Below are 23,045 nucleotides of genomic sequence, written 5' to 3'. Positions count from 1 at the left end.
ACGTACGTCTGCAAGATGTCTGTTAAAGATCGCTTCATCTGGAAAGCATCTGCTGTGTACAAACATCTGATAGACGTCTTAGACGTCTTTAAGATGTCAGTTTTACATTCATTCTAAATCATAAACATCTCTAAACGTCTATTTGACATCTGATAGGAAACGTCCTATAGACGTATTGCAGATGAGCAAACACTCAAAAAAATATGTCTTGCAGACGTCAAATAGACGTCTCTGTAATGTACGTGTGCTGTCAGGGAGGGTTCTCTATAGAACTTAGTCAGGTTAGACACCATATTGTTTTTAATGTGGATGAAATGGCACGCACTGTATTGCAATTTTCACTACTCACAACTTTAAAAACTGTTTATTTTTTATGTTTTATGGAAGACATTTTGTTAGCTAAACAATAGTTATGTTGTTAAACAACAGTACAATCCACTGAACCCAGAGAATCCCTCACAGCCTCATTTTCATTCCTGTCAAAAATGAAATATGACGCTACCCTGACTGAGGTCTATTGGTTGATGTCTTGCTCTAGAGGCAGTCATACGCAAATTTACACACAAACGAGCCATTTTTGGAGCTTGGTTAAATAAATGCTCTTTTTGTACTGAGAAGGATGTTTCAAGCTACAAAACTTGTAAAAGTTTTGCCATTTAAACTTGCAGGTTTAATGGTATAGAGATGTCAAAACATCAAGGAAAAATTGATTTTTTTTCATGTCATGACCCTTTTAAGACTTTTTTCACACTTGGTTTCCACCTTTCATGGTGGAAAAATGGGGACTTTTGTCCCGAGCCCCGTGAAGGAGGAGGCCCACTGAGGTTCATATATTCCACTCACAGGACAAAATGAAAAGGGGCTCACCCATAAAATGTATGTCGCTAGTCGCTACTATCCAATTTTGCCAGACTCAACTACATTTTCTAGGATACCCGGGAAATCAGCGGGGATCTGATCAGAGCTCCTGAAGCCGATCACTCCTCCGTGTGTTGACACACTACAGCCTTGTATGTCTACCATCATTAAATTCTAAATACCGTGAAATGGTTACAGACCATAATTTAGGCAGGAGATGACAGAAGGTCGGACACCTGAACGCCTCGGTAGCCATTCATCCGGAAACCCTGAGTATTTTTGACATCCTCACTGTAAGATGAATGAAACAGGTGCAGCCACACTGCATAAGTACCCACATTGCACTCTGTGAAGTAAAAGATGGATTTAAACGGTAAAGGCTACTGGGATTTACACGTTTTTTAAAGGGGTCATATGATGCGATTTAAATTTTTCCTTTCTCTTTGGAGTGTTACTGGCCAATCACAGCACACCTCGCTTTTTCAGACCGATGAGCTTTTTAAAAATCTACACGTTTCAGAAAGGCGGGGCATAGAGGAGAAACAATAATGTACAGTATGTGGAAAATAATGTGGTTTTTGAACCTTAAACCACATAAACACATTTTATTACAACAAATACACAAAATAGTGTTCTTTTTAGCAGCATCATATGACCCCGAATAAGTGTCAGCGGTACAACCTGTCACCTTCTGTCATCACTCAGCCTACTTCTATTTAAAGCAGAGCGGAAAGGGAACAAATTGCAGCATGCATGTTTAAATACGCAGAGCTGTATTTCACACACACCTATGGAAAGTCATATAAGCTCATTTAAAAAGCTGTGAAATGACATTAGGCTCTTTGCTGTATTTCACAGAAGCCACACACACCCGTAATGTCAGAGTTTTTTCGGAATAAAAAATAGCGTCCCAGATTTCTCACTGGATCGCTCTCTGGATTACATCATTTCAGCACATATTCAGATAGATGCATCCAACCATTAGCTCTGATGGAGATGTCGGTGGCGTATTGAGATGGATCGCTGTGTGATGATGTGGATCTACACTCGGGTGGATCAATGAACAGTCTGGGGTTGAAAATGGACGGAGGGCTGGAAAGGTGCTCGGCTGTATTATAGCACTCTGCCCTTTCGGGATGGGGCCTCTGGCTCTTTTTTTTTTTAAATGAACTCCTTTTAACACGCCTCGGCAAATAGATTTAATTGATTTTCCCCCAGCACCGTTATTATATGGGCTTAGTGTAAATATTTTGCAACCAGTCCAAAATGCGATGTGCTTATTGCAGCGGGTTTGCAAATGTCAGCTAAAGCAAATGAACACAGCCAACCTGTATGTGCATCACATAAAACATTCAATGGTGCACAATTAGTTTAAATTACATCTCATGATGAATAACATTAATATTTGTGTTACTATGTGCACTTTGTAGACTGTGATGTGTACTTGTTTGCTTTTTGTATGCTAAAAATGTGAATGAACAAGTGAATGAATGAACGAATGAAGACTAATTTGTAATGAACTGGAACATGAGCTAGGGAAAAAGGAAATTAAAAGGAAAGGAAAAAAACTAATTTTTTGCTTGAATATGGGCCTTTTTATTTAATAAATCCATATCTGTGTCTGGGATCTAATCAATAAAATGTGTTAAATAGGATTGGAATGGAAAAGCTGCATTATAACTGGGCACAGGGCCAAGACGGGCTGCAGCATCTTGATATCCTGCGTAATTGGGTAACAGACCATGATGAAAGCGTCTGATTGAGTTTCAGAGTTATTTCACTCAAAATCCGCTTCAGAACATCACTCAGCTTATCATTCCCTGTATATATATATATATATATATAGACCAAAACCAACAAGACATGAACTGACATTGTAATAGCTGAAGAAAATCACTAGTTTTCCTCTTTATGGGTTAAGATGGTACCTAATGTACTCAGAAAAATACTTAAAGCTTTACACTGTAAATAAATGCAATCTTTTAATTAATTCTCTCACTTTAATCCTACATGAAACATACAAATTCAACAAAACTGCAATGTGGCGGTGTTGCTTGTCACCCTTATTGCCAGACTGCATCTCCAGCATTGATTTCAAACACATTTCTTTTTAGGTTATGCGTCCTATGTTAATAACACTTTTATTATTATTATTATTATTATTTATTTTTAAAGAATAAATGTTAATGTTAAACATTTATTTATTAGGAATTGTTTAATTCTTGAATATTATTATATTACATTTTTACTAATATATATATATATATATATATATATATATGTGTGTGTGTGTGTGTGTGTGTGTAAATTATTTAATTATTATACATTTTAATTTAATTAGTTTTATTTTTAAGTTTTATTATTTTGAACTTTATATAGGCCTATACCTCTGTCAAATATCACATCAGATGTAGGTATACATACTTTTTTGTAGACCAATACAAAAAAAAAAAGTAATAGAGTTCAAAATATATCTTTGTGGAATTAATGGCTTTAGCACGGTCAAGTTTTGACAAAAATGTTCTTCCCTTCCTGAGATCCAAATAATCCCCCTGACACAGTTCACTTGATTTACCTGGCCATAAACTATCTCTGTGTCGGACGAGGAATCTCTATAGCTTCTCCTCTCTCTATAAAAAAAAAAAACATTTCTCCACACTTTTGCCCCCAAGCATGTTTTTGACAAAGACACACACCATGTGGAGTTTCACCTGACTAACTTTTCCACATTTTTGTGCTAGTTTGTTTAAAGTTTGAGTCATAAAGAACAGCAACAGGCTTTAAATGAACCAGCATCTTTTATTAGTGCCATATGATGAACCAAAGAATTCATAATTCTCCATAATGAGATTCCCAGCCTTCCTTTAGAAATACCACGGGCTTTCTTAGCAGCGGCTGGAGAGCGAGCCCTCGGAAACACCTCTCCTACCCCATTCCCACAACACCAGCCCTCATATTCATGATCATAAACACCAGGACTCTTCATAAACACACCGTATTATACATAAAGACACAGTACTGGGCAGGAAATCAGCTGTGGCGATGCCACAACAATGTTGAGTCTCCAAGATCGGTTAGTTGAAGTAGCTTATGTCCCAATAGCACATTATGAGCTTTGGGAAGAGTACTGTTTACTTCCACCCAAAGCATTCTATTATTGATCAGAAATAGCCTTTGTCTTCTCTTCAGTCATGTTGAACAGAATGATATTAAATCTCCGTTTTCCTCAAGGGGATCTCCAAACGGTTGAACTGATGCATGAGGAACTATAAAAGAAAAAAGAAAAAGCTTAATTTCTCTCCACATTTAATCAGGAATTGATTTTGGAGTGCTAGAAGATTATTTGGGCTTTAGAAACTTTTAGTCTTTTGAATTGGCTCCCCACCCCACAAAAATATGATTTTACACTGAAACTCTCAATGAATGACACAGTTCCATATTGACTCTGTGTGACGCTATGTACATATGTACAGGTAGGTTTTTTCCCTCTGGCCTTTGTGTTTGACTAACCACATTCATTTCTAGAAAAGTGCCTGGCAAATTCAGATTCTGTAGGTTTTACTGGCGCTTCCACAGAAACAGAGATGACACAATGACTTCAATGTTAGAGAAATGAGGCCAGTGTGGACAGTTTGTCCAGCTTTGGAGTTGAATAGGTTCCAGTTTGTCCAAAATCACAGGCCCGTCAGAATAGATGTCCCGAAAGTCTTGAGTCTGTTTACTGATCACAGCTGAGCAAGAAGCTGAGAAACATACAAATCCAGACGGGTAGCGACGCCACGGCAAACGCGCGAGCCGAGTTCTGCTGTGTGTCGAAGGACGCGGTGGAGTCAGACCAAAGCCTCACCTTCGCAGAGTCCTGAGGAATGAGAGGAGAAAGCATTACCAGTTTGGTTTAGAAAAAAAGAAACAAAGTTAAAGTTTCAGGCAAGTTTGGTCATGTGCACAAGAAATTTTTCCATTAAAGGGCAATATTTAATCCCTGGAATTGATTTCCAGGGACATTTTTTTTAACCTTTGCAATGGCAATTTTAATTTTTTTCTATTAAATGTATCTATGGAAGCCCGCTTCCACCACTGAATAAAAATTAAAACCGGTAATTGCGACTTTTCTTTTTTTTTCTTCTCACAATTGCGAGATTATATCTCACAGTTCTGACTTTTTTCTCGCAATTCTGACTTCTTAACTCCAAATTTTGAGATATAAACTAAAGACTGACTATTTTCTTACAATTGCGAGTTTATATCTAACAATTCTGACTTTTCTCAGAATTGCAAGTTTAGTTAGTTAGTTAGTTTAAACTTTATTGTCCACCACTGTGGAAATTTGCCTTTGGCTTCTCATGCAACACAATTACACACATAATGCAAAAGAACATGCATAACACAAAAAAATGTATAAAAGTTCCACAAAGAGTTGCCTACCTTTCATTTAACATTCTAACTGCTACTGGTGCAACGGAATGCTTATAAACCATCCTAAGATATTTGGGGACATTATACCTCCTTCCAGAGTGAAGTGGGTGTGTAAAATCAGATACAACACTTGATGCTTTCCTATATGTTGCCAACAAGTACAGTTCCTCAAGCTGCATTTGCTGGCGACCTCCCTGTCATTCATACTATCCTTTCCACCTTTTTTTACTCCTCACTCCTAAATTACCATACCAGGCTGTAATATTAAATTGTAAAATACTCTCGACATGACTTTTATATACCATTTCTAAAACAGATTGGCTAACATCAAAACTCTTCAGTTTCCGCATGAGGAACAACCTGTGGCTTGCTTTCTTTAAAATACTGTCCACAGTTTCACCAAAAGTAAAACTTGTATCCAGGTATATTCCCAGATATTTAAAACTTTCCACAATCTCAACAACCTGCTCTTTAGTTCCTTTAACACATGTTTGCCAGAATTGCAACTGAAAATCAATTCCTTTGTCTTCTTTACATTTACAGTACAGTATATACAGAGCACTCAATTTACACCAATCCTCAAGAACCGCCACATTTTGAAAATAAATTTGCTCACTCAGTAATGCGTTTTCAGAACACAGTTGCACCAAAACCATATCATCTGCATACTTAAACAGACCAGCTGTATTACTCTTAATTTATAACTCATTGGTACATACTGAAAATAAAAGTGGTGACACGACACAAACCTTGTGGTGCCCCTGTATTTAAGATCAATTCATTTGAAAATACACCATTCATGAAAACTCTCTGTGGTCGATCTGTGAGAAAATCTTTGATCCAATATATCAGAGCAGAGTTAACATTCATACTGTGTATTCATACAAGTTTATATCTCACAATTCTGACTTTTTTCTTGCAGTTCTGACTTCTTTTCTCAAAATTTTGAGATATAAACTCAATACTATTTTCTTACAATTGCTCATTTAGAGCTCACAATTTTGACTTTTTTGTCAGTGTTACGAGTTTAAATATCGCAATTCTGACTTTTTTTTTCTTACAATTGCAAGTTTATATCTCGTAATTCTGACTTTTCTCACAATTGCAACTTTATTACATAAGAACGAAATCATCAAAGTAGGCACACCACAGCTCCAGAGATAGAGAAGTATTTAATTATGTTCTCACCACAGGTGACGTTTCGAGCTTAAACGCTCTTCATCAGACTTTATTACATATCATACAATTCTGAGAAAAAAAGTCAGAACTGTGAGATAAAAAGTCACGTTACACAACACCTGCATAATGTGAATAGCCGAAGTATATAAATTATAAAATTCAATAAAAATTTTTTAAAAAAAAACAGAAAACTAACCAGAATGTTTTAAGAATATCAATATAGTATAATATAGTATATCAATATAAAAAATATATATATATATATATATATATAGTCTTCAGTTAGTATAGTATAAAGTTTTAAAAAGCAATGCATTACAATGTTGTATTACTCCAAAAAAATTAAACTAATCACGTTACTTTTTATAACAAGTAATGCATTACATTACTTTTGTGTTATTTTATGTCACCTGGGCTGGACTTGCTTACGTCGCTCACTCAGCACGCCGACCTCCGCTCACTCTAGCCCGCCATGTGTGATGCTGTGTTTCGTTGTGAAAGCTAAACTACTTTTAAGAGGACACGACTAGAAATCAGTGGTTAAGTGCACAGATGTGTGCAGCTTATTTTTGGCAACTGTAAAGGCCCTTTCACACCAAAAGTGAAATGAATGAGCTTCAGGCTGAAGGAAATGCCTCTGAACCTCACTCCTACTAACTCTCAACATGGGGACAGGAGAGCTGTCAGTGAATCAATGGGAAAACAAAGTAACTTGTGTTATATATTTGAAAAAGTAGCAGCAAATTTAAAAGTAATGCAATACTTTACTAGTTACTTGAAAAAGTAATCTGATTACATAACTTGTAATTCTTTAACCCAACACTGAAAGAACACAGTGCTGCACTTCACTCTGAAACACGCAGCGCATATTATTATTTCATTGAATTGCCGCCTTCAACATTTGATAATCACAATTTTGGTTTTATTAATCATGCGGTCCTGGTTTTACCGTAAGGGACTCCCCATTTGCCATTTTATACAGCTCTAAAGAAATCAGCCCAATTTTGCAATCTCTCAGCAGCACAGATGAAATGGCTCTTTATTGTGTAAAGCCGTTTCCTTCGGAGCCACACTACAATCAAGGCACTTATAAACCCATAACCAAATGGCTCCCCATCTCTAACCCTCACCTGTGTGGGTTTGGCTGGGCTCAGAGCGTTCTGTTCAGTCTCCATGGTGACAAACACAGTCGTCCTCCGTGGCCCTCGTTCCGTCACAGGGCTTAACTGCGGCAGTCGGGTGGGAGTGGGCGTGAAGTCCATTCCATTACCAAACGTCAGGAGAGCGTTCCCTATTCATGCAACAGACAAGACGTCCACAGCTGAGACAAACACACATCATTTCCATTCGCAACTGCTTCTGATATCAGACACTTATTTGAATTCTGGACTGAGCGGCGCTCAGTATTCTGCTCAGGCCGCGCTTCTGCACCTGCCTCTCCACATCCTCTCATTAACTCACAGATGAGTGGCTTGACCAAACATCACTCTCATCCGCTCACATCGCTCACTCCAAGAGCTGCCACTTGGCTGTCTGACGAGTTACTTCATGTAAGAGATCTCTGTTTGAACAGGACTGAGCTGAATATTGCCACGGAGTCGACCGTATTGATGAATCGCGATATATATAATACATAAGGACCTTCAGGAATGCGACTGGAGGAGTGTGACCGAGAGGGGGCTGGATATCAATCAGAGATTAATTTATGCTTGCGGTTTAGAACAAGCTTTGCACTTCAGATAGCTCTTTACATTTCCAAACCTCAACGTCAGACGGTAAACGGCAGCAGAAGATCTAAATACAGACTGTTTATGGGTGTTTCTTCTATATAGGCACAGTGAATTTTTAGAAAACAAACTCTCACGCATTTCTCTAGCTGAATTTATTCTGTCATTTTTGTCCATTTTATATGAAACAAAAATATCACCTCCCACCACCTCAAATTATATTTCGGTGGTGGGAATGATACTATAAACATTTTAATTTCATTTCATTATTATTTATTATTATTAATTGTATTATTATTAAATATTATTATTGTTATTTTTAATTGTTATTAATTAAATTATTGATTGATTAATTGATTGATTGATTTTTTGTTTGTTTGTAATTTCATAGGTATCATTTATGTATCCTAAGTAGTTTGTGGTATAGTTAATACTTTTTATAAAATTTGGAAAATAACTGACAATAAATATATGCAATAAAAATAGTGAAAAAATTAAAATGGCAAAAAGAAATATATATTTAATATTTAAATAATATATTTTTTTTTTAGGAAGTTAATACTTTTATTCATCAAATGTGACTTAAAACATTTATAATGTTACAAAACAATTATATTTCAAATAAATATTGTTCTTTGACCTTTCTATTTATCAAAGAATCCTGATAGTATAACAAATGAGATCTTACAATAATAATAGGTATAATTACAACTTACTTTAATGCGATAATTGGCCTTCTATCCTATAAATTGTATACAGAACCACTTATCTGTTGTAATGAATGTAAATTGTGACAATATGCTTCTTGTGTATTAGGCAATATGCTGACATACATTGTTGTTCAGTGGTATGATGTCCACCCTGTTATGTCCTGTCCACCCTGTTACCTCTGTGTTTTTTTTTTATGTTAATAAAATAAGTTCAACAAATGTTATGCATATCTTTGTGGTTACTTGTAGAATTAAATGGTAAATAATGAAATAATTTTAAATGGGGCCAAAATTCCATTGAAATTTATTTTTATTCTAAAAGAAATGTTGAAATTACACTGTGCCTTAAAATACAACAACTTTTTTACAACAACAAGATAATGCCTGTTTATGAACATTTGCAGGGTAAAGAAAGGGACATTTTAGCTTTTAGAAAATGTAAATATTACAATAACTGTGCATGCAAAACACGTATTAATTGAGATGAGAATGTCCTGTAACAGGGTGGACATTTGGCCTTTGCATGTGTGAAGAATTTCGTGAAAAATTATTAAAGAATAATATCCTGAGCTGGACCTTGTATTTTTCTTGTAGTGTAACAAGCCCTTTTTCAGATAAAATGATTAAACCATGGAAATTTTAACTTTATTTTTTTTTTTTTTTAGAAATTTACCAAGCTGAAATGGCACCGAATAGTAAGAATGACCGACTCATGGGACACAAAAGAAAGTGCACATAGTTGAAGAAACACCCATATATTTGGATTTCCATGAAGCCATGGATTTCAAGAATATTACACTGGTATTAAGGGTTAGGTAAAGGCAAACCCTTTCTTAAAGAATTATTCTATAGAATAATTCTATTTTAGAATTATTGTCATAGTCCTACATAGATAAACCCTGTTACTGAATATATCCCAATACAAACCACAGGCAGACAATCCTAAAAAGTGACGCTCTTCAAATGCTTTTCAAAAAGTATGCCCTGGTTCTGCTTAAATGGAGAATCAGGACACAAGCGATGAGAGACAGATGAGGTCATTTCTGAAATGTTCTGTCATTTGAGAGAGGCAGGCTGACTGTTTGGTCTTCTGTGCAGCGGCGGTGAACGCTAGGTTGATGTGACATACAGTAAAACAGAGAACATATGACTAATGGTGCAGTGAATAGCAAGAGGAGACACTTCATACTGTTCTGAAGGACATTCGACTTTAATACAAACTTCTACTTTAAAGAATTATAAAAGTGTTTATGGGCAGCTTATGTCAGCATCGCCTATTTAGAAAACGTCTGCATGCTTTAAATGCATTTCCCCTCCTTGCCAACTGCTGTGGCCTTCATTTGCAAATCTGCATGTGATGTTTGAATGCATACAGTGTTTAAGATTAATTTCTGAATTTAAGGTTTTAGAAACTTTTGACTATGATAAATGGAGATGCACCAATACTAAAATTCCTCAGCCGATAGCGATAGGCGATTATTCAGAATGACATCTGCTGATATCGGTAGTTTAGCTTCATTAAGGAAAATAAATCTCTCCCAACTAATGCTGTAAACTAAATAGGGAATCTTCTCATTTGGTACATAATATTAGAAGTTAAAATTAACAACACATCTATTATATTCAATGCTATTTATTTTCAGATATAATAATCACACTCAAATAAAAAAAAAACATTTGTATACAACTCAATTGCACATAAGTTAGTTTTCATAAACACTGGACGGATTTGTCCAAACATGCATATATAATTATCAGTAAAAAATGCCCCTCTAGTGTTTTTTTATAACTAACTAATGAACTGTGAACACTGGATAACTTTCCGGAGGTTAATGCAACTTTAAGTGACATATTTGTTCACAAGGTGTTTTATTTGATGTCTTTCTTTTGGTTAAAATGCTGATTGAGTGCTTATTTGAGACATGATACATTTCGGTAAGTTGTATATTTCACCACCTTCTGATGTTCATTCATGGTTTTTTTCATGCAATAACTTGTATTTAAAGTGGAAAAGACTGAAGCTGAACTGAAGCTGCTACAGCGATCTGTCGCGCCAAATTTAAGAGCATTTTTTGTTTGAATTTTGTGATAAAATGTACAGGACTTGAAAGCTGAGACTTGGTTTCTTGTCAGATGTAACAAGGCACAAAGCTTTCAGAGATTATAAGATGGAAGGCGTGCTACAAATAATGTTTGGTGAAGGGAAAAACGTGGATCTGGCAACCCTGGCTTGAACTACAGGTGGTTCATAGCAAGGGCGTAGGTTTGATTTTAACATTGGTTGGGAAATTACAGCAGACAACACCCCCTAAACCATCCAACTACCTCAACATTTTCGCATTTATCACAGACGTTTGACCACAGTTTCATGTCATCTAAAGTCTTTATTTATAGCTATGGTAGCCAACATATTCATAATCCATAAAGAGGGCTTTTTATGTTAGCATATTCATCAGATAATAATACACAATTTTGATTATGTAAAACCAACAACATTACAGCAGCATCAGAGCGCTGGGTGTCTTAATTACACTGTACGTCATTTTATTTTAATATTAAAAATGAATTGGACCACCCGTGAACTCACCCGTGACCCTACTGTTGCTATAGTAACGAACACAACTTCACCTGCATCTGATTGACAGATAAACCACACATTTCAGTGTTTTTTTTTTTTTTATTTGTGGATATTTCAGCAAACGGTTTGCTTTGTACATTCAGTTCAACAACAAAGTTAAAGCTGAACTGTGCTTTAAACACATGTTCTTACTCCGCACATGTATTAAACGTACGTCCTTGAAAGCGAAATTTCAACAACAGTGGTTACATATACATAAATGTAATTGTTTGATCAAAATTATTGCTAGGGACAATTTAGTAGTCACTGGATATTGGTAGGGACAAGTCATAACATCCCTACTATAGGGTTGAATAGAACCCGTGTTAACAGAGCTGAATTAATGCATTATTATTGCTTTAACCTGGACAGCCCTAAATTCAGCACAAGAAACATTTGACAGGAAATAATCGGCCTTGATCATCGGTTGTTTTTAAACAATTGGCCGATATATCGGTGCATCTCTAATGATAAATCTGTTGCATCTCATTAGGGTTTAAACCAGAGCCTGTGATTCTGCTCTGACATTGCAATGTTGACTAATAATAACCATAGAGTCCTTCTGCCAGACTACACACGCAATGTCCTTTCACATATCAGATGGTCATGACTAACAGTACTGGGAAGTAACTAATTACAAGTAACGGAATTACATAATTTAATTGCAAAATAAATGTAACTGTAATCCGTTACAGTTACTGAGAAAAAATGTGTAATTAAATTACAGTTACTTATGAAAATGTTAACGATTACAAAGGGGGTTACATCTGAATATTTTCACACACATACAGATTTGATTGATTTCTTTCCCAAATTACGTTGACTGCTCTAAAATATGAAACACTAATGTTTCAGGAGTTTAGGACACAGAATAGGATGTGTAACTACTTTTTACTCATAATTATACATAGAAATATATATATATATATATATATATATATATACACTGTGTACACTGACGGCCAAAACTTTGGAATAATTAAGAGTTTTTAAAATATTTTTGAAAGAGCTTACCAAGGCTGCATTTATTGGATCAAAAATACAGTAAAACAGTAATATTGTGAAATATTACTACAGTTTAAAGTAGCTGTTTTCTATGTGAATATATTGTAAAATTTAATTTATTTCTGTGATCAAAGCTGAATTTTCAGCATCATTACTCCAGTCTTCAGTGTCACATGATCTTCAGAAATCATTCTAATATGCTGATTTGCTGCTCAAGAAACATTTCTCAATATTATCAATGTTGAAAGCAGCTTCATATTTTTATAGAAACCGTAACACACTACCATTCAAATCTTAAGGGTATGTATGATTTAAAAAATAAATTAATAATTTTATTCAGCAAGGATGAAAATGTGACTGTAAAGACATTTTTTATGAAAAAAAATTATATTTCAAATAAATGCTGTTATTTTTTTTTTTACTTTCTATTCATCAAAGAACCCTGAAAAAAATGTAGCAATTCCCCAGCATTAATAAGAAGAACCATTATTAATAATTAAGCACCAATAGTAATTGAGCAAATCAGCATATTAGAATGATTTCTGAAGGATCATGTGACACTGAAGACTGGAGTAATGATGCTGAAAATACAGCTGCGCATCACAGAAATAAATTACAGTTTAACAGATATTCACGTTAGATGCCAGTGTTTCCTGTCATAGCTATGCAAAGATTTGATTTCAAAGATGGTATCATAGCTATTAAACTATATCTTGTTATGATTTTAAATCTGTATTTAACCTCAGAATGATCTCAAAGTAAAAAGAGGTGCTCAAGTCTGATTTTGTGGTGGCTGTGCTTTAAGATTAAATTATTATAATCTTAATTCAAGTGATGAAGGATTTTGAAAGTCTGACAGTAATCGGAGTACTACTGTAAGGTTAACTCTGCTGAAAATGATTAACAGAAATTAGAAATTTAGAAATGTAATCAAAAAGTAATCAAATGTAATCAGTTACATATAAATCATTCTAATATGCTGATTTGCTGCTCAAGAAACATTTCTCAATATTATCAATGTTGAAAGCAGCTTCATATTTTTATAGAAACCGTAACACACTACCATTCAAATCTTAAGGGTATGTATGATTTAAAAAATAAATTAATAATTTTATTCAGCAAGGATGAAAATGTGACTGTAAAGACATTTTTTATGAAAAAAAATTATATTTCAAATAAATGCTGTTATTTTTTTTTTACTTTCTATTCATCAAAGAACCCTGAAAAAAATGTAGCAATTCCCCAGCATTAATAAGAAGAACCATTATTAATAATTAAGCACCAATAGTATCAAATGTAATCAGTTACATATCTTTAATAAAGTAATTGAAATAGTTACACTACTTATTACATTTTAAATGTAATTCTGTAACCTATTACATTTCCAAAGTAACCTTCCCAACACCGGATATGACGGCTGACTCAGATGATGTACAGTACAGGAGCTTTGACTCACTGAGACAGACGTTGTCGGTGAAATAGTTCAGGAACTCAGTGCACTGATCTCTCAGATTCCCGCTGGCTGAACACGAGCACCAGGGAGACACGCTGGATGTGGAGTTGTCCACATAGTTTGGGGTGATTGGACTGCCTGCGATAACAAAGGCGTGTAAACATTTCCCATAAGAAGATCAATACACAAAATTACACTGAAATACTGCATAACAGATATACAGATTCCAAAACAGTTATTTTAAATTGTAATAATATTTCACAATATTACTGCTTTTTCTGTATTTTTGATCAAATGAATGCGGTCTTGGTGTGCAGAAGAGGCGTCTTTAAAAAAAAACTTAATTCCAAACATTTGTATTTGGAAAATTGAATTCCCTTTCCTGTCAGAAGTATGTCTGTTGAATAGAAAGTTTTGTTTAAAAAAGAGATTTATTTAAAAGGGATTCTGTTTGCTCAATATATAGCAAATGAGCATGAAGCAGAACTAAACAAACAAAAAGGCTCTATGTAACAGAAAGCCTCATAAAAAATATTGCTTTCAATCTGTTTTATTGGGAAGTGAAATCAATCTCTCCATGACTTTAAAAGTGCCTGGGTAGTTTTATAGTCTCTCATCACAGACACACCAGGTGTCCCTGTGTTTCTTTGAGCAAGGGAATAACCAAGGTATCACTCTCCAAACCAATTACATCAGCCTCGCTCCTGTTTTAATGGCCAGCCACGATCATGCATGCAATTCCTTTTCCAGTTTGCAGAACAATTGTCTAAAGCAGCTTTAAACCACTCACCTATCAGTCCAGTGTAAGCAATAAGACATGCGGCGTAGTTTCCCTGTTTGCAGCCGGTGGCAGACTGCTCTTCTGGCTGGCAGTCGTACTGAAACTGGGCCAAACGGGACCTGCAGAACAAACACAGTCGTATATGCATGGACAGCAGCCAAGCAGACAGAAGCGTCCTAATAAGTGTTTCGGCGGTATTGACATAATCATGAAGTACGATCACAGACGTCTAAATCTGCTTCTCAACTGGTTTTGCTTCATGATACATTTCAGATTACATTGGACATCAAATAGCAACTCAACACGAACAAAAATGTTTCACATACACAAGTAAACCAAATGTCTTTTAACTCTTTCCCTGTCAGTGTTTTTTAAAGCTGTCAAACACTCTTGTCAGCTACCACCAGCATTTTACGTAATTTTCACAAAACTTTCATGGCCCCCAGAATATTTTGTTGTGTGAATAAATGAATATGTCAATAAAGAACAAAGCCTCTGCTTAAAAAATAAAAAATAAAAAAATTCTTTAATCAAAACTTGAATGTGGGCCAGTTTCATTTAAAAAAACAAAACAAAAAGGAACATTTTGAACAAAAATCTGAGAAAATCATGTTTTTGTCAAAGACTACATCCGGATCAGATTCAGAACACATGATCAAAACACAGCTGCAGCAGATTGGTTCCATTAACACATTCACTAATGTTAGGCAGTTTTGATTTATATGCTGTTTAATGTTTGATAATCGCGTTATTTTACATATGCATCTACTTAATCACTTGTTTCTGCTTCTTCTTCAACGTGTTTTGACCTAGACATTCAATACTTTTCCAGAAGATGTGTAATAGCGCCTACTACCAAACACCAGTGAAAACATGGCAGTGTTGCCAAGTCCTCCAGAAAGTGACTTGGCTAGTTTTAGCTGTCATTGGGCTAGTTTTGTGTACCAATTTGGGCTGGTTTTGGCAGACCTGGCAACCCTGAAACGCGAAGAGCAGGAAAATTACGTCAATGGCGGCGAAGCATTGTCTCATAAATGGGGAAAGAGTTAATATTATCAATAAGGGAATAATTTATACTCACTTTTAGTTTAAAAGCAGTCCCTTTATATTTTGATTGTTAAATCATAATCCATTAAGCAGTTAGCATTTTTTTTTCTCTATTGTCTGTGACGCTACCAGAATAGACCATGCTGTTTTAAATGCCAACATCCTGACAACGTCTTTGATAAATAGTCATCATCATAATCATAGCATGCTGCTTTTCTTGACGTCATTCACTAAGGCACCCGAGTCCGTTAATCACCCACTGGAAGTAAAGAATGCTACCTTACATGCAAATATTATTTTTCATAGCAGTTGCAGTTAGCTCCCATCTTTAATACCAATTCATCATCAACAGATGGTTTTCTCTTGGTTAATTATAGTGAGGTCTGAAACTGACTTCATCTAACCTGCACTGCTCAATATTTAATGCACAATCTGTGAGGTTTAATCTGGACCAGTCTGACTTCTCAAACATCTCAGGGTCTCACAGCTTTAATTTGTCTGTCCAATGCCCATTTATACCGACATGGATTACGAGGAATGTGAAGAAAAGCTCTTTTCTTATCAGCAGTAATGCGTGCGTACTCTCTTTTCTCCAGACAGCTATAGAAAAGCCAAGGCTTTCTTTACCCAGAGAAAAGAATGCATGCAAGGTGAGTAGTTTAATTTCGCCGCCCACATAGTACGTGGCTGGCCGAGTCTCTGAAACTGACCTGCAAACATAGTCTGCCTTACAGATCCTCATCTGGGAAAGGCAGCTGGGTTTATCTTCTCCCTCATAGGAGCAGCTGGGCACGATGGTCTGTCGCCGTCTCTCTGAACAGGCCATGTCGCTGCAAGGGCAGAACAGCAGCTCGTGGGTGTACTCCGGAGGCACGCGGTCGAAGAACCGCCGCAAGGCCTTGTTGCACCTCGATCGGTTACACAAACCCGACTTGGTGGAGGGCTTGATGCATGTTGACACGTACTCGGTGCGCAGTTTCTGGCACACATCGTCGACGTTGCAAGCTTTGGCCGCGTCCAGGCAGCGGTTTACAGTTGTCATGCCGAGCTCAGAATCTGTGGAGAATTCAAATGTTACGCAAACCCAGTCTTTAGGACTGACTGAAGTGATCACATCAGCTCTGTTTGGTCAGAGAACGTAGTCGATATCCAGTTAGTCTCAGCCTCATTGTATGACAAAATCTACTTTTTTTCAGTTTTCTGTACAGCTATTAGATATTAGTCAGGTTAGGCGACATACTGACAAAGAAACACACTTTATTAGGCCTGGCCGGTATGACGGCATACATCGCTACCACTTTATAAAGTGTCTATGTAAGAGATTTTGCTACATCCTTTATTTCACGGTATGCAAATATGTATATAACTTTATATATAACCTCGTTTGCACATCACTGCCTGTACCTGTATTTGGGTGCTTTAGTTGCAAAACTTAATTGTAAGAAACTTATCATATAATGATGATGGTGTTATAACTGACTGAAGTTATGATTACTGACTTTATATATTTGAATGTGTTGTGTATTTTTATCCCAACCCGGGACGATAGTCATTACGTCATCACGAATGACGTCATTACGTTAGGGCGTAAAATAAACAGGTTCATTGAAACAAACTGTCCGGAAGAACCAGTTTGTGGAAAAGAACCGGACTTCCCATCACTATCAGACAGCATGCGATCGCGAATTCAGGACGTGCATGATGTCTAATAAAGAACTCAATGCATACACCCGAAGCGCGCGCACAGAACGCGTCTCTCAGACATTCAGGGGCCAGTTGCATAAAATAAGCCTCTATGTTAAGACCAGTGTAGGGGAGTAACTAGTTACATGTAACGGAATTATGTAATTGAATTACAAAATAAAAGTAATTGTAATCAGTTACAGTTACTGAGAAAAAATGTGTAATTAAATTACAGTTACTTATGAAAATGTTAAGGATTACAAATTACAATTACATCTGGGGGTTACATCTGCTTTTTTTCCACACACACTCCCACATACAGATTTAATTGATTTCTTTCATAAATTGCAGTGACTGCTCTAAAATTTGAAACACCAATGTTTCAGGAGTTTAGAACAAGCTTATTCAAGAACTCTTTTATTTCCTATATGGGTTTATGTATAAACGGTATCATAGCTAATAAAATATTTCTTGTTAAGATTTTAAATATGTATTTAACCTCAGAATGATCTCAAAGTAAGTTTGATTTTGTGGTGGCTGTGCTTCAAAGGGGACATTAATCTTCCATAAGTTGGTATGATTCTTTAGGGCCTTCATGAACGGTCTGCAACATTCTTTGGTTAAAATACCTCAGTGGTCGTGTAAAACAACACCCTTTTTACCTTGCTGTCAAAAACATCACTGTTCACAGCGACCCGTTTCGGTGCATATCTCTTTACATGCTAATGACCTCTCTTCTTGTGCTTTGGGTGTCCCGTGTTGGAATCCTGACTTGAGGACCTTTCCCGATCCTGCCCTCGCCCCCTCCCTCTCCCACTTCACTTCCTGTCATGTCTGATCTGTCCTATCACAATAAAGGCAAAAATGCCAAAAATAAAAAGTGTGAGACTTACTTCTTGTGAAGGTGCAGCTGGATCATGGACAGCGGGTACTGATCCATCCTTGAGTTTTAACTTTTTAACAAGACCTGCCTTGAATTGTCCCTCATTCAGAAAGCAGTCTGGAGTAAAATTATTTGCGCAGACATAAACGAATTTAGGTGTATTCAGTGGCGCATTACCATTAAAAACAAAACTAATGCACTGTGTCCTCAGTTGCTCTGATGTCGGGAGAAAATTAAAATTATTATGTTCTTCTACATCACAAAACTACAAAACACCTGCATTGCTTACAAGACATTGTCGCTACAGCTGCTGGAGCTTGGAGAAAATGATGTACTTCGTACAACTGGCTGAGGGCGAAAACATGCTAATATTGGACAGTACATCAGCGGTTGTGGGCGGGGCCTGAACAATATGACATCATACTGCTCAGAAAATCAAAACGGCTTGATAATTGAGACGGATTAAAAAAAAGGAGTGAATGGATTTTTATCATTGTAGGGTGTTTGTGTCCACACACTGCTAATATACATTTATACGCAAACACCATATAAAAGTGAATTTTGCATCCAATGTCTACTTTAAAACTGAAATATAATCTTAATTCAAGTGATGAAGGATTTCAAAAGTGTGACAGTAATCAGTGTTGAGTACTACTGTAAGGTTTACCGTGCCTGGTTTACATGTTTGAAAATGATAAACAGTTGAAAAAATTAGAAAAGTAATCAAATGTAATCATCTACATTACTTTTATAAAGTAATTGAAAAGTTACACTACTTATTGCATTTTAAGTAGGGTAACTTGTAATCTGTAACCTATTACATTTCCAAAGTAACCTTCCCAACACTGGTTAAGACAGTGTCAAGAACAAGTCTGACCAACTAGCAGTGAGTCAAGGGGTAATCAGTCTTATTTTTTTTGGATTCAACTTAGAGGAATCTAAGTTTTTATGTAACCGAATGTAAAAAAATTTGACCAGTCTTAAAGAAAAAAATAGATGATTAACTTTTAAGACCAGTCTAAACCTTTTATGCAACCGGCCCCAGATCTCTTCCGCGTCTTCTTTCACTTGAATGGTCATATACACACACAATTATGTCAAAAAGCCCGTCGTGTGGAGCATTCACGTAAACACAGTCAGTTATATGTTAAATAAACAAACATTTGTGTGAAAATCAGATGTGTTTCAGTATATTGGATCCGTGCAGTCGGTCTTAAAGCGACAGCAGCCTAATTTACCTGCTGCTGTCTGTCATTAATGTTAATCAAACAACAAAAGACAGAGAAAATCACTCACTGCTCTTGACTGAATCACTTTTAGATTTTTAATAAGAATACATTCATACAGTGAAGACTATGCAGTGTTTTAGTTAAACACTTGATTATTCAATTTTCTTACTACCTGTTAAACCTACTGTATCTGAAAATCGTAAGTATATTAAATATGTATTTTTGTTTTATTGTGTTTGTAATTTGCTTCTTTGTTCTTATTTTTAATAACAAATATAAAATAAAACTAGCTATATCGTTATCGTGAAATACCGTTAAATAAGATTTTGGTCATATCGCCCAGCCCAACACTGTATAAAAGGTCCTAGATCACAACTTTGAGAACTCACAATTTTCAAAGCTGTTTTATGGAGATTTGTCTACTGTAAGTTTTTTCAGATATCAGGAAGAATCACCAAGGACTTTGGTTTAAGATAAAAATCTTCTTTACTTTTCTACTGAAGAAAAACGTCACCTACGTCTTGGATGGCATGAGAGTGAGTCAATTAAAAACAAAGCACAACACACACCACGAGAATGAAAAAAAGAATGGGGAACTGCACATTTTCACACACTCATGTCCATCGTGACATTTTGACAGCAAATTTAAGTTCACCACCCTACAGCATAGCAGAGATGAGTGCCTTTTTCTATTCACGAGGTGTTGTTGGACTGACGACGGAGAGGAGCACATGGTGAAAGAGTCAAAAAGGTGAGAAACGACACATTTAAATGAAAAGTGAAGAACATGGGCCGACAACCAATCTCTGTGATGCTTTTTGATGTTCAGACACAACATAACAGATTTGAGCTGGACACATCAAAACTTCAGACATTAATGGTTCTTTGCGGCTCCTTATGCTGTTCTTATCAAGACCAGTTTTGGCTGAACCGGGTTCTTGTGTTGCTAAATGGCTCTTTGGAGATTTAAAAGTTCTTCATGTTACATTACAGGTTCTTCTGAGAAGTGTTTTGATTTTGGGGTTTTGTGAAGCACCAGTTTGATAGTTATAAAAAACTAGAGAACAATATGCTCTTTGTGATTTTTAAAAATGGCATTAGGCCAGTGTTATTTTAGTGTCATTTAGTAGTGATGTTACGTTCAACACCGAAGCTTCGAAGCTTGTATAAAAAAAAAAAACACACATTCCACATTGAAGCACTGTATCGGAGCTCGATTCGTTTTGAGAAAAGCACGTGATCTATGACGTCTGAAGCTTAATTCGCCTGAAAACCACGTGACTGCTTCAGTATCTGGTTCAAATGAAGCGAACCTCAGTGCCATTTCCTTTACATTATATTACATTATAATGTGTTAGCATTGTTTTTTTATTTTAAAATGTAATTTATATATTGAGCTCAAAAATGAACTTTGGCCATTAAATATCAGTCTAATGACTGAGGCAAGAGTTAAAATAAACAGATCATAGATTTAATTTATGAATTTGTTTTTGTATTTATTTTACTTATTTTAGTGCCAGTACACAGACACAAATGAATGACTTTGACAATAAACATTATTTATATAAAATATAATAAAACAAAAAATCAGTTGTAAAACCATTGTGAAACCACTGGCTGTAATGGAACATAACACTTTGGAAGGTGTTATTTATTTTTATGACCAAAGCATAAACCGTTTTAAAAAGCTTCGAGTAATGAACCTTTTTCCGATACAATTGTGATGAAAGTTTCACTGGTTCAGAACGCTTCACTTCGCCATCACTATCATTTAGAGCTTTTATTTTTATATTTTCAGTTTTCATTTTAATATTAGTTTAAATTAATAAACTTAATAATAATTAAATAATAACATTTATTAGTATTATCTGTCACACCGACTACTGCAAGGATGATGAAGGCACAATGAAGATAAAAGAAATAAATCCTTTTTAAAAGATAATCCACAAAAAGAAGAAGTTCTCACACACAGGATAACATCAAACAATACCAGACCCTATAAGGAACAGAACGGGGAATACTTATACTAACCTAAACGAGGGAACTAATGAGATGATTAACAGAACACAGGTGAACTGAATGAACTAATCAAAGGAGAGACAGAAACTAGGTCAATGGAAACAAAACTAAACAAGAGAACAGAAAATGAAAGAAACACAAGTCCATAATGTGATATTATTATTATTATTATTATTATTATTATTTAAGTTTTAGTAATTTTATTTGAATTTGACATTTTTATTAGTTAAAATTTTTCTATTTAGTTTTAACTTATTTTATTTTTAGTAATTTAAGAATTTCAACATCAACTTATTTCAGTTAGTTCATCTAATATTTATATCTTATTTCAGCTTTATTTCAATAAATGAAAAGACAAAATATGATTTTGAGAATTAATTTGTAACAGTAAGTTTTGAGAATAAAATGTTTTAAAATGTTTTGAAAGAGTCGAAATTACGAGAATAAAGTAGTGTTAGGATACAATGCATTTATTCTCATATTTGTCATTATGACTTGTAATGCTAAGACTTTTTCTCTAAATATTTCTACTTTGATGATATGTCTTGATTTTGAAAGCTTTTTGATTTAATGCTTGTCATGTTACAACAAGATCTTTTTTTGTTGTTTTCTTGCAATCTTTATTTTTTTAAGATTGTTGGGATGATTTGGTCACCTTTGCACATGTGGAAAGAGAAATGCGGGAGTAATGTGACTGGAGGTTCAGATAACGCACACGGGCAGACTAGTTTGAGTCACAAATCATTACGACCAAAGGAAATGCCTCATGATGTGAAAGGAAGTCAGGAATGAAAATGAGATGGAACAAATTAAACCGAATGCTGTGGAAACATCTTCCAACGAAATCATTTTAGCATTCCGATCAACATCATCAAACTGAATGGCCTGCATCGTGATGGTAATACAAAAGCACAGTAAATAACTAAGGCTAAGGTCAGTAAAACCTGAGGAAAATGAAAAAGCAGCATCAAAATCTCTCTCCCTATTTCATTAAGATTAATCATTCACCTAAGAGCTTTGTTGATTCTTAAAGAGCTGATGAAAAATCCAGTCCAGACACAAAGCTTCAACAAACAAACTGAGAATATATGACTAATTTCCATGGGACAGCTGAACAAAAACAAGGGTAGAACTAAAGGAGACGACAGTGAAAACAAGTTCCAGAGCAAAGCTAATACACAGCGACTGAGACTCTCCCACACCGGAGACACATTTACAAATTTGCGATGCTAATAAGATGTCAGAGCACCGTGACATTTGAAGTGAAAATTATTGTCCCTGTGTGTGTGTGTTTATTCTAACTCTGCTTTTTATTAAAGGGGTCATATGATGAATAACATTATTTATAAAAAGAACATTATTTTGTGTATTTGGTGTAATGAAATGTGTTTATGCGGTTTAATGTTAAAAAAACACATTATTTTCCACATACTGTACA

The 23,045-nt window shown here is 35.4% G+C and overlaps 1 protein-coding gene across 1 annotated transcript in view; it reads right to left on the bottom strand.

Annotated features, from left to right (window-relative positions):
* Nucleotides 1-3,717: 3,717 nt before the first annotated feature.
* LOC107758153 (GDNF family receptor alpha-4-like) overlaps nucleotides 3,718-23,045 on the bottom strand; it is a 65,159-nt gene continuing 45,831 nt past the window's right edge. The window contains exons 4-8 of the mRNA XM_016575822.1: nucleotides 16,504-16,849; nucleotides 14,756-14,865; nucleotides 13,969-14,103; nucleotides 7,584-7,744; nucleotides 3,718-4,717 (exon numbers count right to left, since the gene is read on the bottom strand). Of these exons, the coding sequence (XP_016431308.1) occupies nucleotides 4,577-4,717; nucleotides 7,584-7,744; nucleotides 13,969-14,103; nucleotides 14,756-14,865; nucleotides 16,504-16,849 (893 nt within the window). The 3' untranslated portion in view covers nucleotides 3,718-4,576. The remainder of the gene's footprint in view (nucleotides 4,718-7,583; nucleotides 7,745-13,968; nucleotides 14,104-14,755; nucleotides 14,866-16,503; nucleotides 16,850-23,045) is intronic.

This window comes from Sinocyclocheilus rhinocerous, unplaced genomic scaffold (assembly GCF_001515625.1).
Source record: "Sinocyclocheilus rhinocerous isolate Xijiao unplaced genomic scaffold, SAMN03320098_v1.1 scaffold2038, whole genome shotgun sequence".
Taxonomy (NCBI): domain Eukaryota; kingdom Metazoa; phylum Chordata; class Actinopteri; order Cypriniformes; family Cyprinidae; genus Sinocyclocheilus; species Sinocyclocheilus rhinocerous.
The sequence above is the reverse complement of the archived record's forward strand: the minus strand, read 5'-3'. Positions and strand labels throughout refer to the sequence as shown.